Source organism: Moschus berezovskii, chromosome 1 (assembly GCF_049115385.1).
Source record: "Moschus berezovskii isolate FMDL1 chromosome 1, NW_MosBer_1.0, whole genome shotgun sequence".
NCBI lineage: Eukaryota > Metazoa > Chordata > Mammalia > Artiodactyla > Moschidae > Moschus > Moschus berezovskii.
The window spans coordinates 152,991,282-153,018,791 of NC_142460.1; the positions used below are offsets into that span (position 1 = coordinate 152,991,282).

General features: G+C 49.3%; 1 protein-coding gene across 1 annotated transcript; it reads left to right on the forward strand.

Moving 5' to 3' along the window:
* On the forward strand, positions 1-27,236 carry RBP1 (retinol binding protein 1). The gene is made up of 4 exons (XM_055412845.2): positions 1-257; positions 744-922; positions 24,537-24,638; positions 26,996-27,236. Exons 1-4 carry the CDS (start codon positions 185-187, stop codon positions 27,047-27,049), a joined length of 408 nt encoding a protein of 135 aa, XP_055268820.2. The 5' UTR covers positions 1-184; the 3' UTR covers positions 27,050-27,236.
* The last annotated feature ends 274 nt before the right edge of the window (positions 27,237-27,510 follow it).

The following is a 27,510-nucleotide window of genomic DNA, read 5'->3' on the forward strand; positions in this document are numbered from 1 at the left end:
CGACCGCCGCGATGGGTCCTCCCGCCGGCTTTGTGCGCGCTCGCCGTCCAGCTGTCACCGCCCCCAGAGCCCCCTGCCCCCGGAGGACGCACGTTTCCGGGCCGCCCACCACCCAGATCGCACCGCCTGCCCGCGTCTGCTCCGGCCCGTTCGGTCCTCGTCGGGCCCCAGTCGTGCCCCCGAAATGCCGGTCGACTTTACCGGGTACTGGAAGATGCTGGCCAACGAGAATTTCGAGGAGTACCTGCGCGCGCTGGGTAAGCGCTGCCCGCCGCGCTCTGCCCGGGCGCCCGGCCGGACCTCTGAGGGTGGGATCCCCGCGCCCTTCCGAGCCGGCCGCCCATCTGCCTGCCTCCGTCAGGCCTTGCCGCCGCCCAGAGCACCCGGGCCGCGAACCGGGCGTCTCCAGGAGCCAGAGACCTGCGAATGGCCGAACGGGGGTTGTTAGGGTTCATGGTAGTCAGTGTCTGATATTTGGCTCTCGACGTGGAGGATTTCATTAGAAAAGCTGGGCTTGGTTGGCTAGTTTTTGTTTTCAAAGGTTTAGCATAGGGCAGAAAACTTTGTTCTGGAAAGAAAGGAAAGAGTAAAGGACAGACCAGCTGCACGCAGAGGCCGTGTTAATCGAGCCAGGAACTCCAGTGGTTTTCTTGGGGTGGGGAGCAGGCTCGTAGGGCCCCACTACCTTGGCAGTAGTTCTCCAAATGTTTTCAGCCAACTCTCTACCCTGGCACTCCCTGCAGATGTCAATGTGGCCTTGCGCAAAATCGCCAACTTGCTGAAGCCAGACAAAGAGATCGTGCAGGAAGGCGACCACATGATCATCCGCACGCTGAGCACTTTTAGGAACTACATCATGGACTTCCAGGTTGGGAAGGAGTTTGAGGAGGATCTGACAGGCATAGACGACCGCAAGTGCATGGTGAGGCTTTGCGTTTGCCTGCGCATCTCCTTCCCAGGGTTCCTGACAAAGGTGGGGCTGGGTGACCCCAGAGGGGAGCAGGGGCCCTTGTGTTCTGAGGGGCCGGAGATGTTCCCACTCCCAGCCCCCAAGTAGGCAGCACCTGACTCATCAAGTTCCCCTTACATCCTAACCAGACAGTAACAGGAAAGCTGTGGTTTGTTGAATCTCTACCTTGTCCTGGCTTTGAGCCAATGCTTTCTTTATGTGTTTGACTTCATCCAATCTTCACAACCCTTGAGGGAGGTCTGAGGACGCCCATTTTACACATGAGGAAACAGTCTCAAAGAGATGTGCCTGGAGTAGCACAGCTAGGGCAGGGCGGGAATTCCAGGCAAATCTGTTGACTCTGTCTGTACCGTAGGGTGGGGGAGGAAGGAGAGAAGGGAGGAAAGCAAGACCAAACATAAGCAACCTTTTTCAAGTGTAAACTTTCTACATGGCAGAGCATGAAGTCACTCAAGGGAGCAGGGGGTACTGTGATCTATGCCTTCTGACCTGCCCCTCCTCATTCCCAAACTGGGGTTTGGCTCCCGGCCAGTGCCTTCCCTATCTTCCACTGCTTCCAGGCCACTGGCTGCCTTTGAACCCCGCAGCCAGCACCTACTCAGTGGGTCAATGCCCCTGCAGCCCAGGCCGGAAGGAGCAGCAGTGGAGGAGGGGAGTAAGCCACCCGTAAACAAGGGTGGGAAGTTGGTGACCTGGAGACCCCAATTAGCACCACCACGCTGCCTCCGGAAGGTCAGCCTTAGGCCTCCATCAACATTCTGGGGGGTCACTGGGAGGTCAGGGTGCTGTCTGCCTCGCTCTCACAGTCGTGGGTCCAGACCTAGGGGCCTGCCTTGCTTCCTGATGAGATTCTCCTCATCTTCTTCCCCGTCCCCTCCCACCCTTCACTGAGGGGCTACTCCATGCCCTGCACTGTGCTAGCTGTTTTACTCCACAGTGAAGGAGGGATTACAAACCCCATATTTCTCAATGACTGAGGCTCCCGGGCGAAGAGATTGAAGAGGTGGGACTTTGAAGCCCAGACTCCTACTCTGGGCTAAGCTTCTCTGTAGGTAGCCTTTGCGGAACCCTGTGCCTGGGCTTTGGTTGACTGTGGTTGAAGGAGTGCCAGTGTCTGGGGATAAAGAGCCCCAGGCCAGGATGACTCACCCTTCCTGACTTGTTGATTCATCCGAAGGGGATCAGGAGTCAGTGATTACACTGAATAGTGGCGGAAGAGGGGGTGGCTGGCAAGGTGGATCCTCGGAGAGGCCACTGGTGGGAGAAAACACTGAGGTTGTAGTGAAAAGTCAGGTCATCCTCAGAGAGGCTCACAGTGGGAAAGGAGACTTCCAGTCAGAGTCCGCCTTGATAAAGTGGGGGCACTGCCTGTCGGACCACTGCCCAAGGTCTGGTCCCTGGCTCATTGCCTGGAACCGAATGTGAGAACAGTCCTTGTCCCCAGCCTACTCTTGAGGTACTTACAAGGCACAGCAAGCATCTCTGTTTATTTTGGGTCACTGCCACTTCTGGAATGTGCTGGCTTATATTTGCTTGGCTAATTATCTTTGCTCTTTCATTCTCACTCTCATTCATTAATGCATGAAGCATTTATGGATCACCTGGTAATACTAGGTAATACAAGCAGACCTCAGAGAGATTGCAGGTCCAGCCCCAGATCTGCACAATAAAATGAAGATCGAAATAAAGTGAGTCATACAAAGTTTTCCTTTTCCCAGTGCATATAAAACTTTTGGCTATACTAGACTGTGGTTTATTAAATGTGCAATTATATTATGTGTAAACAACAGTGTATACACCTTAACTGAAATGCTCACCATCCTCTGAGCCTTGGGCATGTTGTAATCTTTTTGCAATATAGTACTGTCAAAGATTACTGATCACAGATCACCACAACAAATAGTGAAAAAGTGTGAAATACTGGGAGAATTACCAAAATGTGACACAGAGACCAAATGTGAACAAATGCTTTTGGAAAAATGGCATCAATAGACTTGTTTGATGCAAATTTGCCACAAACCTTCAATCTAAAAGGTGTAATATCATCAGGGACTCCCCGAGTGGTCCAGTGGTTAAGACCCTGCACTTCCAACGCAGGGGATGTAGGTTCAACCCTTTGTTGGGGAACTAAGATCCCACATGCCCAGCAGCATGGCCAGAAAAAAAACACAGTATTTTCGATGTGCAGTAAAACAAAATATGCCTGTATTCATCGAGTGCTGAAGTACTGTTCCCGTTTTATTTTAACTCACTGAATTTTCACAACACTGATTTTAACCCCATTTTACAGATGAGAAAACCAAGGCAAGATTTCTTGTTGTGTGACCTTGGTGGATTAAGTAAGTGGCAGAGGGAGGGTTTGCATGTGATCTGACCCAGTGGAACATGTCACAATCTCTGATGCCCAGGAACTCATAGCGTTTGTGGTGGAGACAGATGCACACAGAGTCAGAATACAGTGTGATCAGTGGTGACAAAGGGAAGCACCAGAGGAGGGGACCCCAGAAGGAGTTCCGGAGGTGGTGACGTCACAACTTACTGAAACAGAAAATGGGGAGGTGGGTGGATGGGTGGGACGGAGGGAAGGAGGGGTTTGGCCACCCTCTTTTCTTAGCCATTAGTTCTGCGGTAGGTGAACAGATCAGGGAGCCCAGCAGCTGGGTAAACTCAGTGACATTGGGTGAGGACTCACAGTCACGTCTGCTGTCTCAGGATTCATGGAGGCCCCCTCCCAAGTAGACAGGAGGCACTCACCTTGCTGTTACCTATGGAGAAGACGGACGGCCCTCTGCTCCGGCCTTCCTTTGGCCCCTGACTTCCTTTCTTCCCAGCTGTCCAGTCGGATTGGGTAGCCACAGGGAAGAGCATGGCTAGGGGAGGCTGCAGGATAATACAGTGATAGCAGCTGTCTAGCCTGGTGCTTGTGAATAGAAGGGGAACTGCCTGCAAGAGGCCACATGGCCCAGGCCAGGGGCCCCGGGGGGTCCTGAGCTAGGTGGTTGCCAAAGATAATGTCCCTTTCTGCTCCCCGTGCTCTGCACCCAGCAGGAGGAGCTGTGGCTGGAGGAAGCCAGTTCTCAGCATCAGTTGGCTCATTCAAACACGTTCTTCCCAGCACATTACGAGTAGCTCATTATTCACCTGTTGTGTTCACGCCTCTCAGTCCTACAAGCATTTCGTTGGTGTTTATTTGCAGCCCTCATGTTACTGACATGAATCACACGGGAGTCCTGCCCTCCTGGAGCTCAGTGTAATGGAGGCAGCAGACCAAAGCAGCCGATCATACTGAGATGGTGTGCTGATGGGGAGGGACAGGCAGAGAAGGACCCCCAGGTCTGGGAGGTCAGGAGCTGTTCCCGCAGAAAGTGGAGTCTCAGCAGTGGCTTAAAGGATAGGCAAGAAGTGGGCAGACAACAGAAAGGGGATGAGAACAAAGCCAAGGCCAAGAGAATAGCTCTTGTTATCATTGTTGTTCAGTCACTTGGTTGTATCTGACTCTGTGACCCCATGGACTGCAGCCCACCAGGCTTCCCTGTCCTTCACCATCTCCCAGAGCTTGCACAGACTCATGTCCATTGAGTCAGTGATGCCATCCAACCATCTCGTCCTCTGTCTCCCCCTTCTCCTCCTGCTTTCAATCTTTCCCAGCATCAGGGTCTTTTCCAGTGAGTCAGTTCTTCGCATCAGATGGCCAAAGTATTGGAGATTCAACTTCAGCATCAGTCCTCCCAATGAATATTCAGGGTTGATTTCTTTTAGGGTCAATCCTAAAAGATTTGGTTTGATCTCCTTGCAGTCCAAGGGAGTCTCAAGTGTCTTCTCCAACAGCACTTGGTACTTGCTATTTCAGACCTGTCCCACACTAGCCCTGGACTCAGCCTGGGGACACAAAGGCACCCAGGCCAGTGGAGGAGCCAGACATATCTTCAGGCCTTTACCACCCGGTGCAGTGGTGGAAGCACAGTGGGCTGGGAACACAGGGCTGGTAGGGTCAGCGGCAGGCAGTGGTCAAGGAGGGTTCCCTGGAGCTGTGGGGAGCCTTGAAGGACAAGTAAGAATTAGGGTGGATATGAAAAGCATTTCAGGCAAAGGGAACCACATGCACAGAGGCCCAGAGGTCAGAGAAGGCCTGGCTGGGAGGGGTTTTATCAGGGAAAGAGGTACAGTCTGCAAAGGCTTCATGTGGCCAGAGTGTAGGGTGTGGCTGGGGAAGAGGGCAGTGCTGGGGCCCCAGTAGGGCGCCTGGAGGTGACCAGATGGGCGCCAGAGAGCCTGGGAGAGGCGTGGTCAGGCTGCCATCCTCCCCACAGGGCCCAGAGAGCTCTGCTCCTGCCTCTTTCCCTGGGAACCTTATCTGTCTTCTAGAACAGCAGCCAGAGGATGAAATCCGGCCTGCAGATGTGTTTTGTTTGGCTTGTACTGTGTTTGACAAATTTCAGAGCCAATTGCCAGTGATTGCCAAAGATTGTTATGTCATAGAAAAATCCATATTCCTGGCTGTTCATACCCCAACAGAATCAAGACTGCTGAAAAGGCTGGGTGCCCTTTTAGTTCTGTGCCATGTAGATCCCCAGGACATGGTCACAGTTGCTCCCATTTGATGGGACCTTTTCCACTTTACCCCAGCCCTCGCCCACTCCATTACCTGAAGTCCAGGATCAAACAGCCATATATCATTGTTTGCCTTGTGTGTTCCTTAGAGCAGTGGTTCCCAGAGCTGAGATCAGCAGCAGCAGCAGTGTGTGAGGACTTGTTAGAAAAACAGATTTTCTAGCCAGACCCCTGGCCTCCCAGATCAGGAACTTTGGGAGTGAGGCCAACAATCTGGGTTTCAATAAGCCACCAGGTGGCTCTGGTGCAACTAAACCTTGAGAACCACCACTTTGGAGAAAAGAAACCTCTCTGTAACTGCGTCTCTAGAAAAAGTGGAAACAGTGATGTTTTTAGGCCCAGTGTAGAGGGCCACATGCCACTGGATGGCTTAGCCCACTCCTGGACCCCTCTGGCCATGGCAGCCATGTCCAGAACCACCTGAAATGGCTCTGCAGTCTCTCCCCAGGCTGATAGGTGGAGGGACTTAGATCTACAGAGCCCAGGATCACTCAGCTCACATTTCCAGTCAGTTCTATTCAGATCTTTACATGACCACAAGCAGTCAGGGCTGTCATCTTGGTGGAAATGTGTCAAGCCTGGGTCCAGCTTTTCTCCACTGCCTCCTGCATGCTTTTATCCATTAAAATGAAATTGCAGGCCTAGTTTGAAACCAGTATTATTTATTGAATCTAGCAGATGGAGGCTTTGGCAGAGTGGGGGACCTGCCAAAAGGGAGGTACTCCTTCACTTTAAATACTGTTCCCCACACCCAGGCCAAGGAGCCCCTCAGCACAAAGAATGGTCTGACGACTCCCGATTCCAGCTCCCCCGGCACGAGCTGCTTTTATGAGAGAAGACGAGCCTCGGCCAGGGTCTCAGCCAGGAGCCTGACTCTGTGCTGGTGGCAGAAGGGCCATTTGTCATCCCACCATGGACCCCAGAGAAATGGCAGCTTTGTTCACTCAGGAGCAGGCTCCTCCTCCCAGGCAGAGGCCTCGCCTCCAGCTCCAGCCTTGAACTCAGGATGACCCCTTCCACAGAGCCTGCCTTCCGCTTCCAGCCTTCTGTTGCTGCTGTCTGTTTTTATGGTAAAAGGGAAAAAAAAAGAATTCAAACAGCACAGCAGAAAGTGGACTGAAAAGGAAAGGCCCCTTCCTTACTCAGCCTCGTCCCCACTCCCCAGACATAATCACTGGTACTGTTTCTGGCTGGTCTGTCCCAAAATCTTCCTCAAATATTGAAGCCAGCAGCTCTGTAGCTATTGAGTAGGTAATTGGTCAATTGTTGTTAGTGAACTAAGTCGTGACTCTTGCGACCCCGTGGACTGTAGTCCATCAGGCTCCTCTGTCCTTGGGATTTTCCAGGCAAGAATACTAGAATGGGTTTCCATTTCCTTCTCCAGGGGATCGTTCCGACCCAGGGATCAAACCCACTTCTCTTGCATTAGCAGGCAGATTCTTTACCACTGAGCCACCCGGGAAGCCCCCCAAATTGGTCAATATTTCTACCAAAAGCCGGAAAAGACAGAAACAGAGAGAGGAGGGAGGGGGGGAAAGAAGGAAGGAGGAAAAGGAGGGAAGAAAGAAAGGATCTACTTCTTTGCTCATTGTTTTCTCAGTGATATTTCTTCAGCATCTTTCTATATCAGCGCTTGCATTTCCTTCCCTCCTTGACTTACTTTCATCCATCCATTCATGCATCTAAGTATCTACCAAACCTCTGTTAACAGTTTGCTTTAAACTCTTTTGCCAGCTTTCTGATCCTATTCTTGATTCATTAAAGAGATTTCTTTTGATTCTTATTTTAAAAAAACAAAAGCACAATGTCAGTGGCAGAATTCACTCCCTGGGCTGCAGAGCTGAGAATGCCACTGGGTTTGAGAGCTTTCCGAGAGCTGCCCCTGCCCAGATCAGGGCCCCAGCATTTGGCTGGGTCCTTTCCAGGAAGGAAACACGGAGTGTCTTTCATGTCTTAGCTAAAGTTCTTCGACCTTTGAAATGAGTGTCAGCAGCATGCTTTTGAGGATTACAAAAAGGAGAATTAAAGCAACCCAAATAAAATTCACAAAGTAGCTTTCAAGAATCACACTTGTTTGTTGGGTTTGGGGTTTTGTTAGGATCAAAGGAAAATAACATGTGCTAAATCCTTACCAAGTGCCATGCCTGCCCCTGATGATTTTAGCGCTTTTTTTCTTTTGGTCCCCACAACAAATGCTGTTTGGTAAGTATCATTGTGACCAATTTACAGATGGAAATCTGAGGCTGCCAGGTGAGGAATCTTTTTTAGCCCAAAGTCACTCAGTCAGCTGGTGGCAGAGGAAGGATTCCAACTTGTCTGTTTATAACACTCTACATTACAAAATCTTTCATGGAGCTCTGCTAAGGACCAGCACCTCAATTCTTTATTGTGACCCTCATCACAACCCGGATGAGAGTGGTGAGAAGGCTGGGGTGCATGGAGAAAGGAGTGCTGGTATTAGAGTCAGACATCTGGTTTTGAATCCTCCCCTCTTACTTAGTTAACAAAGTGACCTTAAATGACTGAACACACTGCCTCTGTTTTCACATCTGCTAAATGGGCATTGTATTTGCCACTCCACCTGGCTCACTGCACATTCTGAGGACTAGGGCGATAACATAGGAAATAGGGCCTTGTGAAGCCACTATACTGTGTCCAACAAGCAGAGGAAATCCCTCTGAGACCTTGGGCTACAGGCAGTGTTCTTGTGATGGCCACATGTTTACTGGAGGATTACAACTGTTTGTTTTTCTGATTGACATTGCTCTGCTGCCCACCCGAAGAAGCACCTTCTTTTTGGTGGGAATGACCCCTACTTACCTGTGAGTTCTGGTGAAGCTTCAAATCCCAGTACATCATCTCTCCTGGGTTGAGCACCTTAACCCAGGGCCGTGACAGTGTCCTCTGGCCTGTCCCGTGATTGTGTGTGTGACCGGGCCCATCATATGTTTCCTGCCACCTTCCATGGCTGCAGGAGAAATCAAACAGAAGGAAAAAATAAAATGAGGCCAGCAGATAAGCAGAAATAATCGAGAAAGAGAGAGGGAGAGAGAAACCACAACACTGGAGGGCTGCTGGAACTCCTGATACAGCACCATTCCGAGACTTTTCACATCCTTGAACCAGCTAGTATGTTCCCTTTTTCCCCTGAAGCGTTTTGCAGTTTTCCTATTGCTTGCGTCTAAAAACATCTTGTGACATAGAGTCCTACAGATCAGAGGTTAAGAACCACATAGGAGTTAGAGCAGTAGTTCTCAAACTTAAACTTGCCCCACATCCAGATTTTCTGATTCAGAAAGTCTGGAGTAGGAACCAGGAGCTTTTCTAACAAGTTCCTGACTGATGCTGATGCTGTGGGTTCAAAGACCTCACTTATGATAACTACTAAGAAAGAAGTAAGGGAGTGGGCTGGCCTACGCCCAGGTTCCATGATGTTCTTTTCATGGTTCAGTGTGCTGGAGTCAAGGGTGCCCATTTATGGGGGCTGAATGAAAGTGAAGAGATGCACTGCAGTCCATGTGGATGCCTGCAGATACCATACATGCAGCAGCCCATGATGGTTTGTGACTCAGGGTCCGAGTAAGTGATACCAACAGTGTGTGCAGCTGGACAAGTGCAGGATCCAGCAGAGCAACTGGGAGTCCTGGCTTTGAGATGGACCTGGAGTTGAATCCTGGGTCCACCCTCCAGTTGTGTTTCCTTTGGGAACATACTCTTATCTCTTTGGACCTCAGTGTCCTCATTTGTAAAAAGGAGCCAAAGATATTAATAGTACCACCGATAGGATTGTTGTGAAAACTATGTGGTGATGAATTATCTCAAATTTCTATTGCTATGTAACAAACCACTCCAAAATTTAGTGCCCCAAGACTCCAAAACAGTAACAGTTCTTTATTTCCTTCATGAATCTGCAGTTTGGGCTGGGCTCAAAAACGGGGGCTAGTCCCTGCTCTGTGCCACGTCTGTGAGGCATTGGAGGGCCCACTTTCCCGATGGCTCACTCATACTCACTCTACTGGCTGCTTGAGTTTCCTCACAACATGGCAACTGGGTTCCAAGAAAAAGGGGGCCAAGAGAATAAAGGAGAAGTATATGATGTTCTTATAGTCTACCTAGCCTCTGAAGTCATAGAATTTTGCCATACTCTGTTGGTTCAGGCAGTCCCAAAGGCCCACCCATCTTCCCAAGGAGGGGAACATGGACTCCACATCTCAGTGCAGATGTGTCAAGGTTCTAAAAGAGCATGTCAGGTGGAAGATACTTTACAAAATTCAGTGTGCTGTATGCAGGCTAAGCGGTTACCACAGTGTTGGTGTATGGTGAGTACACAGTGGGAGTTGGAATATTCTCTGACTAAAGCTTGGAGGTCTGTCAGGGTTGGTCTCTTGTTTCTGACTAATCTCAAGCAGCAGCTGAGTCCACAAGGACTCTGAGGGGATGGGAGAGGGTGTTTGATGCCTAGAGATGGGTCTCTGCAGGCACAGAGGGAACTCCACCTCCCTGGGCCGCCCACCCAAGGCAGGCCCCGCATGAGAGGCTGGTGTGTGGGTTGAAGGGGAGAAGGACAGCCCCAGAGTGTTGAAGCCCTGGAGTGGTCTTCACCTTTAGCCCTGTTGTACCCACCTCCAAAGTCCCAGATCAGTTCAGTTCAGTCCCTCAGTCGTGTCCGACTCTTTGCGATCCAATGAATCACAGCACGCCAGGCCTCCCTGTCCATCACCAACTCCCAGAGTTCACTCAAACTCACATCCATCGAGTCGGTGATGCCATCCAGCCATCCCATTCTCTGTCGTCCCCTTCTCCTCCTGCCCCCAATCCCTCCCAGCATCAGAGTCTTTTCCAGTGAGTCAACTCGTCGCATGAGGTGGCCAAAGTATTGCAGTTTCAGCTTTAGCATCAGTCCCTCCAATGAACATCCAGGATTGATCTCCTTTAGAATGGACTGGTTGGATCTCCTTGCAGTCCAAGGGACTCTCGAGAGTCTTCTCCAACACCACAGTTCAAAGGCATCGATTCTTCAGGGCTCAGCTTTCTTCACAGTCCAACTCTCACATCCATACATGACCGCTGGAAAAACCATAGCCTTGACTAGACAGACCTTTGTTGGCAAAATAATGTCTCTGCTTTTTAATATGCTGTCTATGTTGGTCATAACTTTCCTTCCAAGGAGTAAGCGTCTTTTAATTTCATGGCTGCAGTCAGCATCTGCAGTGATTTTGGAGCCCCCAAAAATAAAATCTGACACTGTTTCAACTCTTTCCCCATTTATTTGCCATGAACAGCTCTAAACACTGTGTCTAAACATAGCTGAAACTGCTTGTGCGTGTGTGCTCAGCATGGGAGCCTCCTTTTTGCTGGTGTACCACCCCAGTCACTCAGGATTTCAAGGTCCTCACAGGTGAACCCAGACCCCTATCTGCACAGGACCTGGAACCGGGAAACCCCCTCCAGGCACCCAGAGGCTGTAAACATGACTCCCCTTTCTCCACAGAAGTCTGCCCGGAAATCAGCATTGGCAGACATCTCACCTGGGCTCGGGGATTTATTCCTATATGACTTGAAGTTGACTTGGAGCTCCTCTTGACAGCAGAGACTGTGCCTGATTCACAAAAGCTTCCTCCCTGGGAAGCATTTTTGTAGCTGTCTGTGTTGTATAAAAGGAGTTGTGCTAGAGCGTCACACATACACATTCACACACACCATCCCTTGTCCTCAAAGAGGAACTCCAGGTCACCTCATGCCACCTGAATTTCTACCATGAGAGCACATTTGTTTTGGTTAAATACCTGAAGACTCTACTTGTTTCCTGCAGTATGCAAATAGCTTAGATTCCTTCTTCCCTCCCTCCTTTCTTTCTTGACCCGAGGGGCCCAAGGACAACATAGGAATAGTCTGGGGGAAAACTGTATAAAACAAGATGAGTGTGAAGAACATGAAGTCAGGACTGGAGGAGAACCCAGCCTGCAAAATCAGTCTTTGCCAGCCTGACAGTAGAACCGGCTCTGCACTCAGAACATGAGCGGGGAGAAAAAAAAATCCCATCTGATAATGTGCAATGAGTCAGAAAAATCATCTTTTTCTTTGATTCAGAGATCCCACTTATGAGGTTACATTCCAGGAAAATCATTCAGAAGATAGGCTGTATCCATTAATATTTGTACAAAGGAATTTGTAGAAGCTGGGCAGTAATAATCCTTAACAGCCCATAGAATCAGAGCCACCCTCTGAGGGCTATGGATAGCAGGCTCCGCCCTATTCCTGATGTAATAACGTATTATGTATTCAGTCCTCCAACAATCCTAGAGCCGAGAGGTACTCTTCCTTTTAACACACAGGGACCCGTGGTCCTGCCAGGATCACAATCCTGGTTAACCATAGTGCAGGATTCAACTTCAGACCTCTGACTCCCAACTTTGTGTGGTTTACACAACAGACTGCCTCCTGCTATTGTCCCTAAATGCCTGGAACTGCAGGTGTTTAGAGTGACTGTGGGCTTTTAATTCCATAGACCACTATGTAACCATGAAAGAGATTGCTGTGAAGATAAATGGAAAGTGTTTATGGACAACCCATCCACAAGTTCCATTCTTAATCTTTCTCTCCCCTTTCCCCATCATCTGAGTATCTCTTGCCTGTAATAATAATAACAGTTAACATCTCTTACACTTAGTATGTGCCAGGCTCAGCACTTTCCATGGAGGATTTCATTTAATTACTCCAGTATCTTCACACTGATCTCCCTTCTGCCATCTTTCACGTTCTGAAAAGGGAAACGGGGATTTCCCTGGCAGTCCAGTGATTAAGACTCTGCACTTCCAATGCAGGGTGAAAGGGTTCAATCCCTAGAAACTAAGATCTCACATGCTGCGTGAAATGGGCAAAATTTTTTTAAAAATAAAGAGAAATGGATCACGCTTCTACTCCCCGGCTCAAAATCTGAAGAGCCTCCCCAGGGCTGATGGGCAAAAGAAAAAATCCAGGCAGCATTCAGGACCTCAGAACATGGCAGCGCTTGCCTATCCAGCCCCACACCCACCTCACACCTTTCACTTAGCCCCATCCATTTGCACATACCATCCTCTTTTACACCTCTTTGCACTCTTCCCTGGGATAAGTCCCCTGCTTCCTCTCCCTGGGAGGATACTTATGGTCTGGACCAGCCCAGGTTTAACTGCTCCACAGACCTCATCCTGACTCCATCCCCTGTCATCCTCCCCTTTGCCCCCTTGTCCCTCTCCGCAGGTGCTGCCCTAGGGCACCTGTGATGCTCAGTGCGTTTGAGATGCTAAGCAGTGGGCCCACACCTTTGTATCTCCAGTGCCTGGCACAATTAGCTCCAGTATGTTTATGAAATGAGTATAAAAACAGTGGAACCTCAAACAGTATAGGTGGTCATCATTCACCATATCTACGAGATCTACTTGCCATTAAAAACTAGCTAATGTGTGTTGGTATTAAGGATTCTAAACACTTTCTACACATTAATTCTTTGAATCCTCACAATTTTATGATAAAGATGCCAAAATTCTTCCTAGATTGCTGTTGCTGCTGCTGCTAAGTCACTTCAGTCATGTCCGACTCTGTGTGACCCCATAGACGGCAGCCCACCAGGCTCCCCCGTCCCTGGGATTCTCCAGGCAAGAACACTGGAGTGGGTTGCCATTTCCTTCTCCAATGTGTGAAAGTGAAAAGTGAAAGTGAAGTCGCTCAGTCGTGTCCGACCCTTAGTGACCCCACGGACTGCAGCCTACCAGGCTCCTCCATCCATGGGATTTTCCAGGCAAGAGTACTGGAGTAGCTTGCCATTGCCTTCTCCGTTCCTAGATGGAGGGAAATATTAATAAGAAATGAATAGATATCATTTGTCTGCGATCAGGGAGCTAGCTGGTGGAGCCAGGATTTAGATCCAGGCTGTCTAACTTCAGGTTGTTACCAGAAAAAGATGGAAGCATTGTTATTAAGGGGTCAGGGCTCTGAATTAATTTCCCTGTGAGACTTTTGCAGTCTCAGATGCTGTGTCCCCCAGGAAAGCTGTGATGTCCTGGGATGGGATTGGTAGGGGAGGTGAGAGGTTTGGCTTTTATCTCATTCTCCCTGGCAGTGGAGGCTGCCCTGCCGGCCCAGATCTGCAGCTTCCAGCTGAGGGTAGCTGTTCTTGGCCCTCCTCTAAACACTTGCTTGTCCGCAGTCCATTTCCCTTCAAGGCAGGGCCTGGCAGTCCGACTACATCATAATCGGTTCAGTTCATCTTTGGAGTCCCATCTCTGCCGCTTAACAAACTGGGCGTTGTTTAGCAAGTTACTTCACCTTCCTGTGCCTTCACTTGTCTGTGAAATGGGAATAATTATCAAGTAAGGGATATCTGCTTCACAATGAGGATTAGATGCAGGAAAGCCTGCAGTCAACTGCTCCATCAGTAAGAACTGTTATCAGTAACTCTCTCATTTTGTAAAGTATGTCCTCCAGGAGACAAATTCTGCAGGTGGTAATGTGTGTAGAGACACCTGGCCACTTAGGGAAGAGCTAGCAGGTTACATGTGCAGAGGCTGGGCTGCAGGGGCACCTGCCTCTTTACACCCACTGAGAATGGGCATGTGGGGCAAGGCCGAGAGCTAAGAAGAGTCCAGCTCTAAAACAGGTCCTTCCAAACCCTCGTTTAATTTCCTTCTGATGGCTCTGTTCTGTGGCAGGACTCATTAGCCCCATTTTGCAGATGAAGAGTTCAAAAGGTAAATAGCTGGGGTTACCCAGCTAGAAAGAGGTGGAGATGGATTGAAGACCAGACCAGCTTCTGTCCAAGGCTGTCACTGGGTCCCTCGCCTGTGCCCAGGTAGATCAGGCAAGTTGCTGTCTGATGGCCAGACCAGCCTCACACACAGGCTGCCGGGTTCAATGGCAATGGCATCGATGGCAGCAAGATGTTCCTGTGGAGCAGTGGGCAGGCTGTGGGTTCAGAGTCAGGGAGAAGTGGATGGAAACCGTGACTCCTGCTCATTCTGGCTGTGTAGCCCTGGGCATGGCCCTAAGCACTCCAGTCCTCAGAAACTCAGAGCCCATGTCATTCCAATGGCTAACTTGTTTCTATGAGGCTAATCTATGGAAGAATAAACAGCCACATTGCCTAGGATGAAAAAGTGAGTGTTAGTGACTCAATCGTGTCTGACTCATTGTGACCCCATGAACTATAGCCTGCCAGGCTCCTCTGTCCATGGAATTCTCCAGGCAAGAGTACTGGAGTGGGTAGACATTCCCTTCTCTAAGGAGATCTTCCTGACTCAGGGATCGAACCTGGGTCTTCTGCATTGCAGGTAGATTCTTTACCATCTGAGCCACGAGGGAAGCTCTAGAATGTTTTCTGCCATTTTATTTATTCTGTTGAGTCAACAAACAATACTGTGCATTTTCTCTGCTCTAGATGCTAAGGTGGGGGCTGGTATCCTGCAGTGGATAAAAGTATCATAGACTCAAAAGAATTCTTCGTCAAGACATCCTGACCTGCTTGCCCTTTCCTGGTTACTGAGCTACCATCTCTTATCTTCTGGGAATTGTTTGTTTCTGTTTGCTTTGAAAGATAAACAAAAAATAGAGGCTAGAAGTTCGCATGGAAGAGATGAGGCCTCCCCTGAGTAGGCTCTGCCCTTCTGAGCACCTTCTGGCAGGACAGCCCCTTCTTTATTCCACCCCCACTGCAGGTGGACTTGGGAATAGACCAATTCTTTGTACCTGCCCAAGTAGTAGAGCTAACTCTGCCTGCCAGATGGGCAAATATTTAGATTTTCTATTGTACCAGGTTTGGTGGGTTGGAGCCACAAAGTTGTGAAGTGAGAAAAAAGAGGTGCTAGTACATTCTAGGGTTGGAGGTGCAAAGTTAGTCTCCCTGAGGGGTATCTTTCCAGAAGGGTCCAGCCAGGCAAAGCCCATTTGGAAGCCTCACTCATGCAGCCCCTGAGCTCCCTGCATCTGTACAGGCTTTTCTCTTAGCCTGAAATTCCCTCATTCCTCCTTTCCAATTTCTGTTTCTTAACCTAACTCTTGATGTTTTTTGGTGTCAATTCCAGCATCAACTCTTCAGGAAGCCTTCCCTGATGGACTCTGTCTCCACTTCAGAGTCTGATGAGGTGCCCTCCCACTTCCAGCCACCATCACCTGCCTCTACCAGCACTTGCCGTTCTGCAGGAATTCTCTGTCTGTCTTCAGTAGTCTGTGAGCTCTTTAGAGCAGACGCTTCACCTTCCCTGCTTCTGTTTCTAGCATGTGAGGCTGGTGTGCAACCTGTCTTTGCTGAATGTTGTTCACTTACACAGAAAAGTGACAGTTGGTAGTCACTCAGTCGTGTCCAACTCTTTGCAACCCCATAGACTGTAACCCGCCAGGCTCCTCTGTCCATGGGATTCTCCACGCAAGAACACTGGAGTGGATAGCCATTCTCTTCTCCAGGGGATCTTCCCAACCCAGGAATTGAACCCCTGTCTCCCACATTGCAGGCAGATTCTTTATTGTCTGAGCTACCAGGGAAGCCCTTGATTACACAGGGCTGTGATGCAAAACCTTATTGTTCATTCAAGGGTCAGCTTATATCAGGGAGATGCAGAGCCCAGTAGCCAAGAGCATACGCTCTGAGGTCAAACCTCATCTCCCCACGTCGTGACCGGGGGACCTTTTTCCAAAAGTTATCTATTTACTTTTGGCTTCGTTAGGCCCTCTAGTGGCAGCGGGTGGGCTCTTCAGTTGTAATGCGCTGACTTATTTGCTCCAGGGCATGTGGGATCTTTGAGTTCCCAGATCAGAGATCAAACCCATGTCCCCTGTACTGGAAGGTGGACTCTTAACCACCAGACCACCAGGGAAGTCCCCATGGCTGAGTGGCCATGAAGCCTCAGTCTCCACATATGTAAACTGGGGAGAAGCATCACTGCTCTGGAAGTGTAGGGAATCAGAGATGTTAATCAAATCAAACAAATCAGATATGTTAGTCGCAAAGTCATGCCTGACTCTTCGCAATCCCATGGACTGTAGCACGCCAGGCTTCCCTATCTCTCACCATCTCCCAAAGTTTGCCCAGGGTCATGTCCATTGAGTCAGTGATGCCATCCAACCATCTCATCCTCTGTCACCCTCTTCTCCTTCTGTCCTCAGTCTTTCCCAGCATCAGGTCTTTTCCAGTGAGTCAGCTGTTCACATCATGTGGCCAAAGCGTTGATATGACCCACACTTTAATACCCTGCCCAGCATGCAGTGAGTATTCGGTTCCTGATTTGGGGGTGATGATGATGATGGCAATAATGACAGGATGCTGTTATTTCCACCAGGAAGTAGTACCCAGCAAACAGCACACAGGTGGCACTGGTGCTAGTTGGCATGTCTGCCCTCCCTCCAGGCTGAGCTGCTTCATGGCAGAGCTTGGGTCCAGTCCAGTCTTCGGGCCATCCTCAGTACTGAGCCCCTGGAATGACTGAGCCCAGTTCCATAGGAACCCCATGACTTTCTCCAGCCTCACTCCCTCTTCCCCAGAACCTTAGCCTCACGGGACCTTGAGCTCTCTGATGGTTTGTTGTTTTAAAATTAATCCTGGGTACTTTCTGGAATTTTTAAGGGCTTTTTAAAATGACTTGTTAAGATTTAACATGTTATTGTTTTGTTTGTCCTAAGATTCACGTTATCATTTGCTCTTGGCTTCTTCATGGTATTGGAATCACATTTGTCCATGCCCACAAAGGCCTACTGTGGCTTTATGGGTCTGTAGCTGTTGCTTCTGACGGCTTTTATGTACCTAATTACTTGTTCGTGTTTTAAGGTCTTATTAATCTAGTTTTAACCTGCTTTTAGAATGAATCGGCTTTTCCCCTGAATGTGCTAATTTTAAGTCATTGCCAGCCCCCTGGTAATGGATCGGAAGATCACCCAGCCTGGCCTCCTGGGCAGGGGAGCTCGTAGAGTCAGCCAGAAAGAAATGGATTCAAGTGATGGCTCAACCTCTAACCCTGAGATGGCTTGGGCGGGTTACTTAACAAGCGTAATTTTGATCAGCTGGAAAGCTCCCAGAACCGTACCCAGCACTTGGCAAGTTCTCATTTACTTTCCCTGTCCTTCCTACCCTCCCACTTCCATATTTTTAGAGTCTAAAAACCTCCTCCTTGTCCCAGAAACTCTCAAAAGGTGAAGCAACAAACTCCAGGAGGAATGGCCAATTTGTATCTTTTATCCATTCACATCACGTACAGAAAGTGTCTAGTCACAGTCTGGATTTTCATTGTTCCCCTTAAATTTAAAGAGCACAGGCTTTGGAGGGCTCCGGCCTTTGCAGGCAGAACCAATCATGGACAAGATCTTCCCTCTTAGGACTTGGCTGTGGAACCACAGAGGCAATCAGGTCCAGCCCCAAGCCTCCAAGTAGAGGCTTCCCAGAGCTGGGAGGGCGAGTGCAGAAGGAACACTGATCCATCTTCCCCCTGTCTGTGGGAGTGGATGTTTGGGGCTCTAAGGATCGTTACAAATTCTTCGCAGCTAAGTTGAATTTCACTGTCTGTAGTTCATGCCAGGTCATTGGGTCCATTTAGTGGGAATGGTCTGTCACTCCCAGTACAGGTCACTCAGACGGGGTGAGAGGCCTCAAGGCATCCTTGGAACCAGCTTCCTCAGGCTGCTTGCGAGAGCTGGGCTTTCTATGTCACCTCCATGCCAGCTCGGGTTTCTGAGTGGTCAGGGGGACTGGATAATGACTTTTGAAGTGGCAGTCCCCTGTCAGAGGGCTGACTGTCTTCACTCATCTTTTGATGCATGTGTTTCTGGGAAAGCTGCTGACAAGGCCAAAGTGTTGGGGGTTATTAGCTTTTAATAGAAAAGTTGGACCGGCTTTGCTTTATAACCAGCCGCCTTGGGCTGCAGCTCGTTTGCAGACATCAGATGGTCTGTGAGAATTACTGTTAGGAGGGGAGCTGAAGGTGGCTGTACGTTCCCCTTGTCCTTGACTTGTCTGGGCTTCAGTTCCAAGGTGGGGCCCCAGAGCCCATGGCGCAGAGGCGGCGGGGAACACCACACTGTCTGTCTCCATGATCTGTACCATACCCACCTCAGCTCCCACTGACACCTGCCTTCGTGTGCCTCTTAAAAAGCACCAGGAACATCCTCTTGCCTAAAAGTGCCCCACTAGACCCTGATTACAGGATTAAGCCATGATGAGTGTCCAAGCTGGGAAATTGAATTGAATGACCTCTTAAAGACCCTTTCAAACCTTCATTCACAGTGCAAGCTGAGCCTCATTCCAGACTTTGCCTGATGTGCCAAAGGTGGCTGCTCACCGCAGAGGGAGGTCACAGAAGAAGTCCCTGGGTTCCGGGAAAGGTTGTTATCATAAGCTGTGTTTTGTGTCATATAAAAACAAGCAACCATTGTTTGTTACCCACCCATTTCCCAACATTCTTTCCTTCTGTCCTCTTATGTGTTTGTAGATGATCACCCTCCTCCCTGAGTCCCCACCCCTTTTCTGTTCTTAGGACAAATCTGTTCCTCTGGGAAATGGCTGGTTTATTCCCACAGGATACAAAGCTTAAAAAAGAAAAATCCATGTCCACCAAGTGTGAACAGGGAACAGCAAAGTGGAAGAACTCAATCGCATTTTCAGAGCCTCCGCAGCTGTCAGTGGGGAGTCTCCAAATAGGTCTTCTACTTAAACAAAGGCTAATTAAATTTTAGGGGAGGCAGACATCACAGGGCTCCCGGGCACCCGAGTCAGCAGGCAGCCCTGCAGGGTCTCCTCTTGGATCCGAGTCCTCTGGAAGGGAAGGCGCTTTTGAAACATTTAGCCATGGTAACTAGCTTGTCTATCACTTCTCTAACCTCCAACTTTAAAAAGAAAGGCTTTAAAAAAAAAAATGCTTTAGTTATTGTTCAACTTTGACAAGCAAATCCCACCCTTATCTAACTTCTGGGTGTCATGGTCACCACTACCTTGGGCCCCATACACAGGCCCTGTGCATTTTATGTATATTTTCTCTCATCCTCAGCATAAACTAGTAAAGTGGGTGGTCGTTATCCAAAGCCACTTAACAAACCACCCCAAAATATAATACGTTAAAACAACTACCATTTACTCTCACTCACGGGTCTGTGGGTTGATTGGGTGTTCACAGCTTCATGCGACTGCATTCAGCTGAAGGCTCGGTTGAGGAGCCTCAATTCTTCTACGGTGATCACTTTTTCTCATCCTCTGGAGCTTATGCGGTCTTCCACTCCAATAGAAGAGCCTCAGTTCAGTTCAGTTCAGTTCAGTCGCTCAGTTGTGTCCAACTCTGCGACCCCATGGACTGCAGCATGCCAGACCTCCCTGTCCATCGCCAACTCCCAGAGTTCACTCAAACTCACGTCCATTGAGTCGGTGATGGCATCCAACCATCTCATCATCTGTAGTCCCCTTCTTCTCCTGCCTTCAATCTTTCCCAGCATCAGGGTGTTTTCCAATGAGTCAGTTCTTCGCATCAGGTGGCCAAAGTATTGGAGTTTCAGCTTTAGCATCAGTCCTACTAATGAATACTCAGCACTGATTTCCCTAAATTTAGGATGGACTGGTTGGATCTCCTTGCAGTCCAAGGGACTCTCAAGAGTCTTCTCCAGCACCACAGTTCAAAAGCATCAATTCTATGGCACTCAGCTTTCTTTACAGTCCAACTCTCACATCCATACATGACTACTGGAAAAACCATAGTCTTGACTAGAGGGACCTTTGTTGGCAAAGTGATGTCTCTGCTTTTTAATATGCTATCTAGGTTGGTCATAAATTTTCTTCCAAAGAGCAAGCGTCTTAATTTCATGGCTGCAGTCATGATCTACAGTGATTTTGGAGCACAAGAAAATTAAGTCTGTCACTGTTTCCACTGTTTCCCCATCTATTTGCCATGAAGTGATGGGACCAGATGCCATGTAGAATAGCCTGTACTTCCTTAAAGCACAACAGCTCCATCACAAGAGGGAGGATCCTGAGATGATGAGCCCCCAGGGCTTCTGAAAGCACTGTTTGTATTGTGCTTCCTGCTGTCCCATTGGCCAAAGCAACTCACACCACCGAGGTCAGAATCAGTGTGGAAGGGGGCTTCCCAAGGGTGTGAACATCATATGACCCACTGGGGATCCTGATGGAACCGTCTCCCACAGAAGGTACTGTAAATCCCTCTTTTGTCGATGAGGGCCCTGAGGCTCAGAGAGGTTCCTCCTGTTGCCCAAGATCATTCCCCACAGCTCGGGACAGAGGGTCCAGGTCTGTTGACTCCAGGGAACGTGTTGTGTTCTTTGCTGACAATACTGGGTTAATCTGTTACAGCATGGGAGGGAGACAGATAACCAAGAGCTGAGCTTCCCCGCCTCTTTAACCCAGAGGATGGCCCAGCAGGCTCCCTGGCCCCTTGGCGAGTGTTCCACCAGCACACCAGAGCCGTGGGCCTGTGTGAGGGCAAAGGCCGCATCAGGAGGCATTGAAGACAGTCTCCAGGCCACGGTTCCAGTAATAGTCCAGGGATATGGACTGTCTACCTCCCCCTCCTTCAGCACTGGCCTGCTTGTCATTAATGACTGTTTGGAATGCCTTCCCACTTTAGAAAGCTAGTCACATTTCCTCGAGAATGAGGGCCCTACTGCCTCTGTGCTTCCCCTGACGCCAGCGCCCACAACACTGAGCAATAACCACTTGGCATGTCACTATCCCCCCTTCTCTGTGGTGGTCTCTTAGGGCCATGGGTCTTCAGGAGCCAAATCTGGCTCCCAGCACCCACACCCAGCAATGGTTGGGCTGAACTGAAGGGTGTTCCTTCTGGGGGCTGCTCAGAGTCTTAGTGTAATGCCCATGTTTTCTCTGCAGCCCTTCAAAATTTACCAGATATCTGCTGGGTGCCCCGGGAAACGAGGGCACTGAGTCATGTAAGGCCCATGTTCCAGCCCAGGTTCTTTTTCTCATTAGCTGGTGACACTGAGAAAATTACTAACCTCCCTGAGCTCAGCCTCTCCTATATCTTCAATACAGGCGAGAACAGGTCTCTTTTCTGCCTAACTCACCCAGGGTCAAGAGTCAACAAGAATTCTAGGCTGAGAAAGTACCTCTTGTGGAAACTAACATAGCATTTGTGTGTTTTGGATCTTTCTCTTTGAGGGTCTGATTTGTAGGGCTCTAACAAAGAGTTCTCTACACTCCAAGAGCCTTCCACTCCCTGAATCCCTAGATCTATCATGAAGCCTGAAATTGCACCATCCATCATTCTTTTGATAAGGTATTTTTATTATCTATATCCAAATGGTCCCTGTTAAAAAGATGCCAAATGATCTGGAAAGGGTAACATGTTAGCACTGGAGCAAAGCCTGCTTTACCATTAATGAACATCTCTTTCAAGCTCGTTCTCTGACATTGATGTTGGAAGGGAAGCAGGTGTGAGCCTTCTGGAGATCAAGGTGGTGATATTTATCAAAAGCCTTAAAAGTATGCTCACTCTTTCATGCCAGTCTTTTTGCCTCAGAATTTATTCTAACAAAATATTGTGTTCAAAACTGTATACACGGAAGTCTTATTTATAGTAGCACAGAATTATAAATAACCTAAATGTCCAAGAATAGGTAACGGGTTAAATAATGGTGTACAAGGAAATACTGACAGGACTGCCTTCCATGGGCCTGTGATCAGGGCAGCTCCACAGGCTCCTGTTCCCAGAAGGGCCCCTCCCTTGGTTTAATGCTCTGCTGTCACTATCTTAAAATTCTTGCGTGCTTGCTAAGTCACTTCAGTTGTGTCCGACTCTTTGCAACCCCAGGACTGTAGCCTGCCAGGCTCCTCTGTCTATGGGATTCTCCAGGCAAGCATACTGGAGTGGGTTGCCATGCCTTCCTCCAGGGGATCTTCCCAACCCAGGGATCTTACATCTCCCGTGTTGGCAGGCGGGTTCTTTACCATCCTTTACCATCCTTAATCATTTTTTTAAAAGGAGTCTTCATTTTCATTTTTTGCTGGCTGGGCCTTACAAATTACGTATCCATTTCCTAAATATTACATAACAATTAAAATAATGCTTATGGAGAATATTTGTCCAAGTGGAAAATTGCTTCTATTAAATGAAGAAACGGATACAAAACCATAAATGATGCAACCCTGAACCGGCACATCTTATGTCTCCTGCATTGGCAGGCGGGTTCTTTACCACTTGGGAAGCCCACTTTTTTAAAACAAAAACCTTATACATAGAGATCCTGGAAGGTTACAGTCCATGGGGTCACAAAGAGTGGAACACAACTGAGTGACTAACACTTTCAACTTTCATACATAGAGATAAAAAGACTGGACAGAAATGCACCAAAATGTTAGAGTAATTATCTCTGAAGAAGCAAGCTTACAATATTCTTTTTATTACTGTGGTCTTTTCTGAGCATTTCTTGCATTTTCTAGGACAGAGGGTAGGAATATGCTCCTTGGCTCTAATGTTTCCAGTAGAGACAGAAGTGTATCTTTTGTAACAGCATCACGGTTCTTTCTTGGCCTCTGGATGCATCTGGAGCCCTCTGTATGCAGGGGGAGACTTCTGAATAAACATGAAGAGCAGCTCGGTTGATGAGGTGTTCTTAGGAGCTCCTTGAAGTTGACTTCACTCCCCACTTCCCTTCACAGGCTGGGTGCACACAAGGTGCTCAGCGAACCGTCATCCTGCCTGTGGCCTGAGGTCATTGGTGGCCTTTACCCTACACCCACCTTCTCAGACGTTCACTTCATTCAGCTTCGACTTGGAGGTGGGACATTCCCTCTGGCTTGGGGCCGGACATGTGCCCGGAGTGATCTCCCGACCAGGGAAAGAAACCGCTCCCACCCCAAGTCCTCCCATGCCCACCCCCACCTCGGGAGCAGAGGGCAGCTTGATTCCTGGGCGGAGCTGGGGACACACCGGCTCCACCTGTCCCCCTTGTGCCCGCCTCTCACGGCAGGCTTCATCCCAACAGTAGGGGGCGGTAGAGATCAGCAAACCCAGGCTGGAGACGGGGTGGAGTAGGAAGGGGGAGGTGGTCCTCCCGTAGGGAGCGCACCCCTCACTCCACACCCACTTCCCAGATTCCTCCTGCTCTCCTAAATCCGTTTCAGGCAATTGCTAACCGTCTTCTCAGCTGAGCAGGGCAGGAACACAAGAATCCTAGAAGCTTACCTCTGTGAAGCCAAGGCCTCTTGAGTTCATGGCCTCTGACTGCCTCATATGACAGATGAGGACACTGGGGCTCAGAGAAGTGATGGACTTGCTCAGAGCCTCACGGTGAAGGGACGCATGGGGTTCTAACCTCTCCGGGGGTAGGGCAGAGCTCAATGGACCGGAGGTGGTTCGCTGCAGATACAGGAGACGCCCACTGCACACAGGTCCCATCTAGGCCATGGGCTTCTGGGCCGTCTCCTATCTAAATTCCAGCACTTCCAGCTCTGTATTTCTGGGTAGGTCCATGTGCAGAGACTGGGCCTCCTCCTGCTGCCTGTCTGGCCATCAGCATGCCCAGTACCTGTGGTGGCACACGAGGCTCAAAGGAGATGTGAGAGCTCAAAGGTGGGGTAGAGGGTAGCGGGTGGCGGCCTGACCGGAAGGGCAGACAAGTTGCTTCCTCCTCTTTCCCCACTGCGGTCCCCTGGAACCTGGAACGGGACACGGAACTGGTCTTGAGGAGCTTCCTGAGCATGCTCCACATCCGTGCCCACCCCAGCCCCATTCTCAGCCTTTGCACTGTCAGCCCCACCCCAGTGACTTTTTCTCTCCTAATTACCCATTTACATTTACAAAGGTTTTTGTAAATTTTAAAACTGATTTGCATGTGATGGGCAAGGAACACAGGCTGCAGATTTCTCTAATGAAACTGACTTGAGTGCACCCTGGATTCTCAAGGTTGGGGTTGCCCCTACCCCAAAGCCCAGGGGCTGCTGGCTCCAGAATGACAACTGTATTTTTTGACTTGGCAGACCACGGTGAGCTGGGATGGGGACAAGCTCGAGTGTGTGCAGAAGGGCGAGAAGGAGGGACGTGGCTGGACCCAGTGGATTGAGGGTGACGAGCTGCACCTGGTAGGTTCTGGAGGTCGGGAAGGTGGGTGGGTAAGCCAGGCTGGACCCCACAGGTCTTGGTCATGTTGGGGCCTGGTGGACTTTGGGAGAATGAACCATGTCTGGGCCTTGGCTTTGCTCTGAAACTTCTCTTCCAAGGCCCTGGAGAAAATGCTTGAGTGATTTTAAAAACAGAGCAATGTGTTTTCAAGGTCTGGGCTGACCCAGTTGTCCAATCAGAGGGAGGTGAGGAGGTGCATCTGCTAACCATCAGATGTGGAACCAAGCCCTTTAGCATTCCATATCTCTCTCTGTTGTCTCAGCAACCCTATAGGCCAGGTACTGTTATGGTTCTTATTTTGGAGAAGACATGGAGGCTCACATCCCAGTAACACAGCTAGAAGATGACAGAACTAACGTGCTCCCAAATGATACCCGTTTTCACCATGCCAAATTGTGGCTAGCCAGAACCAGGGTGACTTATCTAAGCTTCTGAAGACATGATCTCGTTACCCCAAAACTGGCTTCACCTCTTGGTTGGTGTCAAGCCCAAAGATACAACCAAGTCACAGATTGGGAGAAGGAAGGATTTATTACTTGTGGCAAGTAAGAAGAACACTGGGCATTTTTCTGAAAGCCATGTCTTCCCAAACCGCAAAATTGGGGAAGTTTTAAGCCAAGGGCTCATGTGTATTTATGAAGGGACTTGAGCAGAAGAGAATTCAGCATTGAGATGGGGCAAAGGTCAACAGAGTCCAAGATTTAATTGATGGAAGTCACAAGGGTCAGAAAATGTCCATCCTTCACCTGAGTGGGGGCTTTAGTTCCTTCAGAACCCAGAGATTGTCATGTGTATCCCTTGAGAAGGAACTTGGCCTCTGTTCTATCACAGTTCCTTGACTTCTTTTCCTTGATCCCTGCATTTCTTCACTTCCCTTAAGTTATTACTTATTCAGACCTGTTCGAGGGCGGGCATTAGATCACAAAGTGGCTTCAGTCAAAAATGGTTTCTTTTATGTCCAAGGACCCCCTCCCCTATCTGCTCACAATCTCAACAGTCTAGGTCAGGAGAGGAGAAGCCTTTCTTGGCTCAGGTGTGGGCCCCTCCCTCACCCTGTCCTCCAGCCTGGGACCACTGGTTAAAGCCGTGTCTACGCTATCATTACCAGGAAAAAGCACATCCGCATCCAGAGTAGGGGCCTTAGCCCCTGCGGGTCTAAAGTACCACCTGCCCTCTGAGCAGAGACTCGCATCACTCCTGCTCCCTTGGAACTCTGTGTTCTGAGAAAGGAGCCACGTACAGGTGACCAGGGTTCTATTCTGACTCACCAGGTACTTTTGGGAGGTGCTTTCTTTCCCTCCACCTCATCTGGAAAACACCATCCTACCACAAAGGGCTTTTGCCAAGATCAGGGTCTGTAGGAGCTTCAGGACGTGTGTGCACTAAGGAAAGGCACAAGGACATCATATTCAGAGGCAGCTTACAGCCTGGGCTGCAATGCCTGACCTTGAACCAGTCTCCTTGAGCCTCCATTTCCCCAGTTGCAGAGCAATGAGGGTGGGTTATGTGATCTTCATCAGCCCTTTCAGCTCAGAAGTTCCGTGACTTTTTGCCAGAGGTTACAAAGTAGGGGCCACAGGCATCTTTTATTTCGTCATCCATGGGTTTTACACTTTTTCAGCTAACAACTTAAAAATTAGGAAATGTTACATAAATATTCAAATTTCCATCCTCCTACCAAAAAAATAAAAACTTGGAAGGTGTGGAAACACTGTGCTGTCGTTCTTGCAGGTGACATTCAGCAGGGGCTGCCCTGCTGCATTTTAGTACTACCTGGGAGCTTTTAATATAGCAATTCCAGGACTCCACCCACTGAAGTGCTGATATTAACTAGTCTAGCCTGGAACCCAGGCATTTTTCAAACTCCCCGGGTAACTCCAATGTGCAGCTGGAGCTTGGAGCCACCATGCCAGTTTGCAGCCCTGTCTTGGTGACCTGTTGAGCCCTTTGGGGGTTGAGCCTTGCTTCTGGCCCTGATTTCTTGCAAATCTGTGCACAGTCTCTGACCTGGGCTCAGGCCTGGCATTCTTAAAGCCTTTTGGCTCCTTGAGGGTAGTAGGAGGAAGGAGGCATCCGAGGGTCCTGTTGGTCAACTCTGAACCACATCTGTCTCCAGCCAGCTCTATCTAGAGGGCATAGCCAAGACTGATGTCCCCTGACCCAGTCCATCTGACTCTCCAAGGAATTGTCTTATTCAGACCAACTCTTGAGGAAAAATAGCAGTCACAGAGTATTTTCAGAGTTCCTGCCCCTGGACATGCTGAGCCCCAGGTGTGACCTTGCTTTGGCCAATAACAAGAATCTATTTTTGTTTCAGGAGATGAGAGTGGAGGGTGTGGTCTGCAAGCAAGTATTCAAAAAGGTGAACTGAAGCTTGAGCAGATCTTGGTCTCTAGGAATGAGTGACATGACAAGGGCACTGGGGTCCCCCCCTTTCTGCACAGCATGGGGCAGAGATGCCTGGCTACCCCCGCCTCTGTTAGCAGAGTCTGTCTCTTGGTGTCTCTTTTCCTTTTCTTCAAACGAAGCCATCCCAATAAAAAGTGGTTTCTGCTTGAGATGTCTGTTTTGGGGAAGCTTCAAAACCCCACTGTGCTCACATTTTCTCTGAAAGCTTCTGAAGCTGGCTTCTCTTAATGCCAGCCCAGAGCAGAAGTGAAAAATTCAGCTACATGCATGCAGGTTTAGTCCTGAGGTTAACCTGTGTGGTCTCTCCCTGGGGCACAGGCTTGGGTTCAAGATGGGTGACCTGACATTCAATTGTCTATGTGTCAAGTACCTACCATATCACGTGTCCAGCGTGGGCCAAGGTGTAGTGTGTGCCATGGAAGA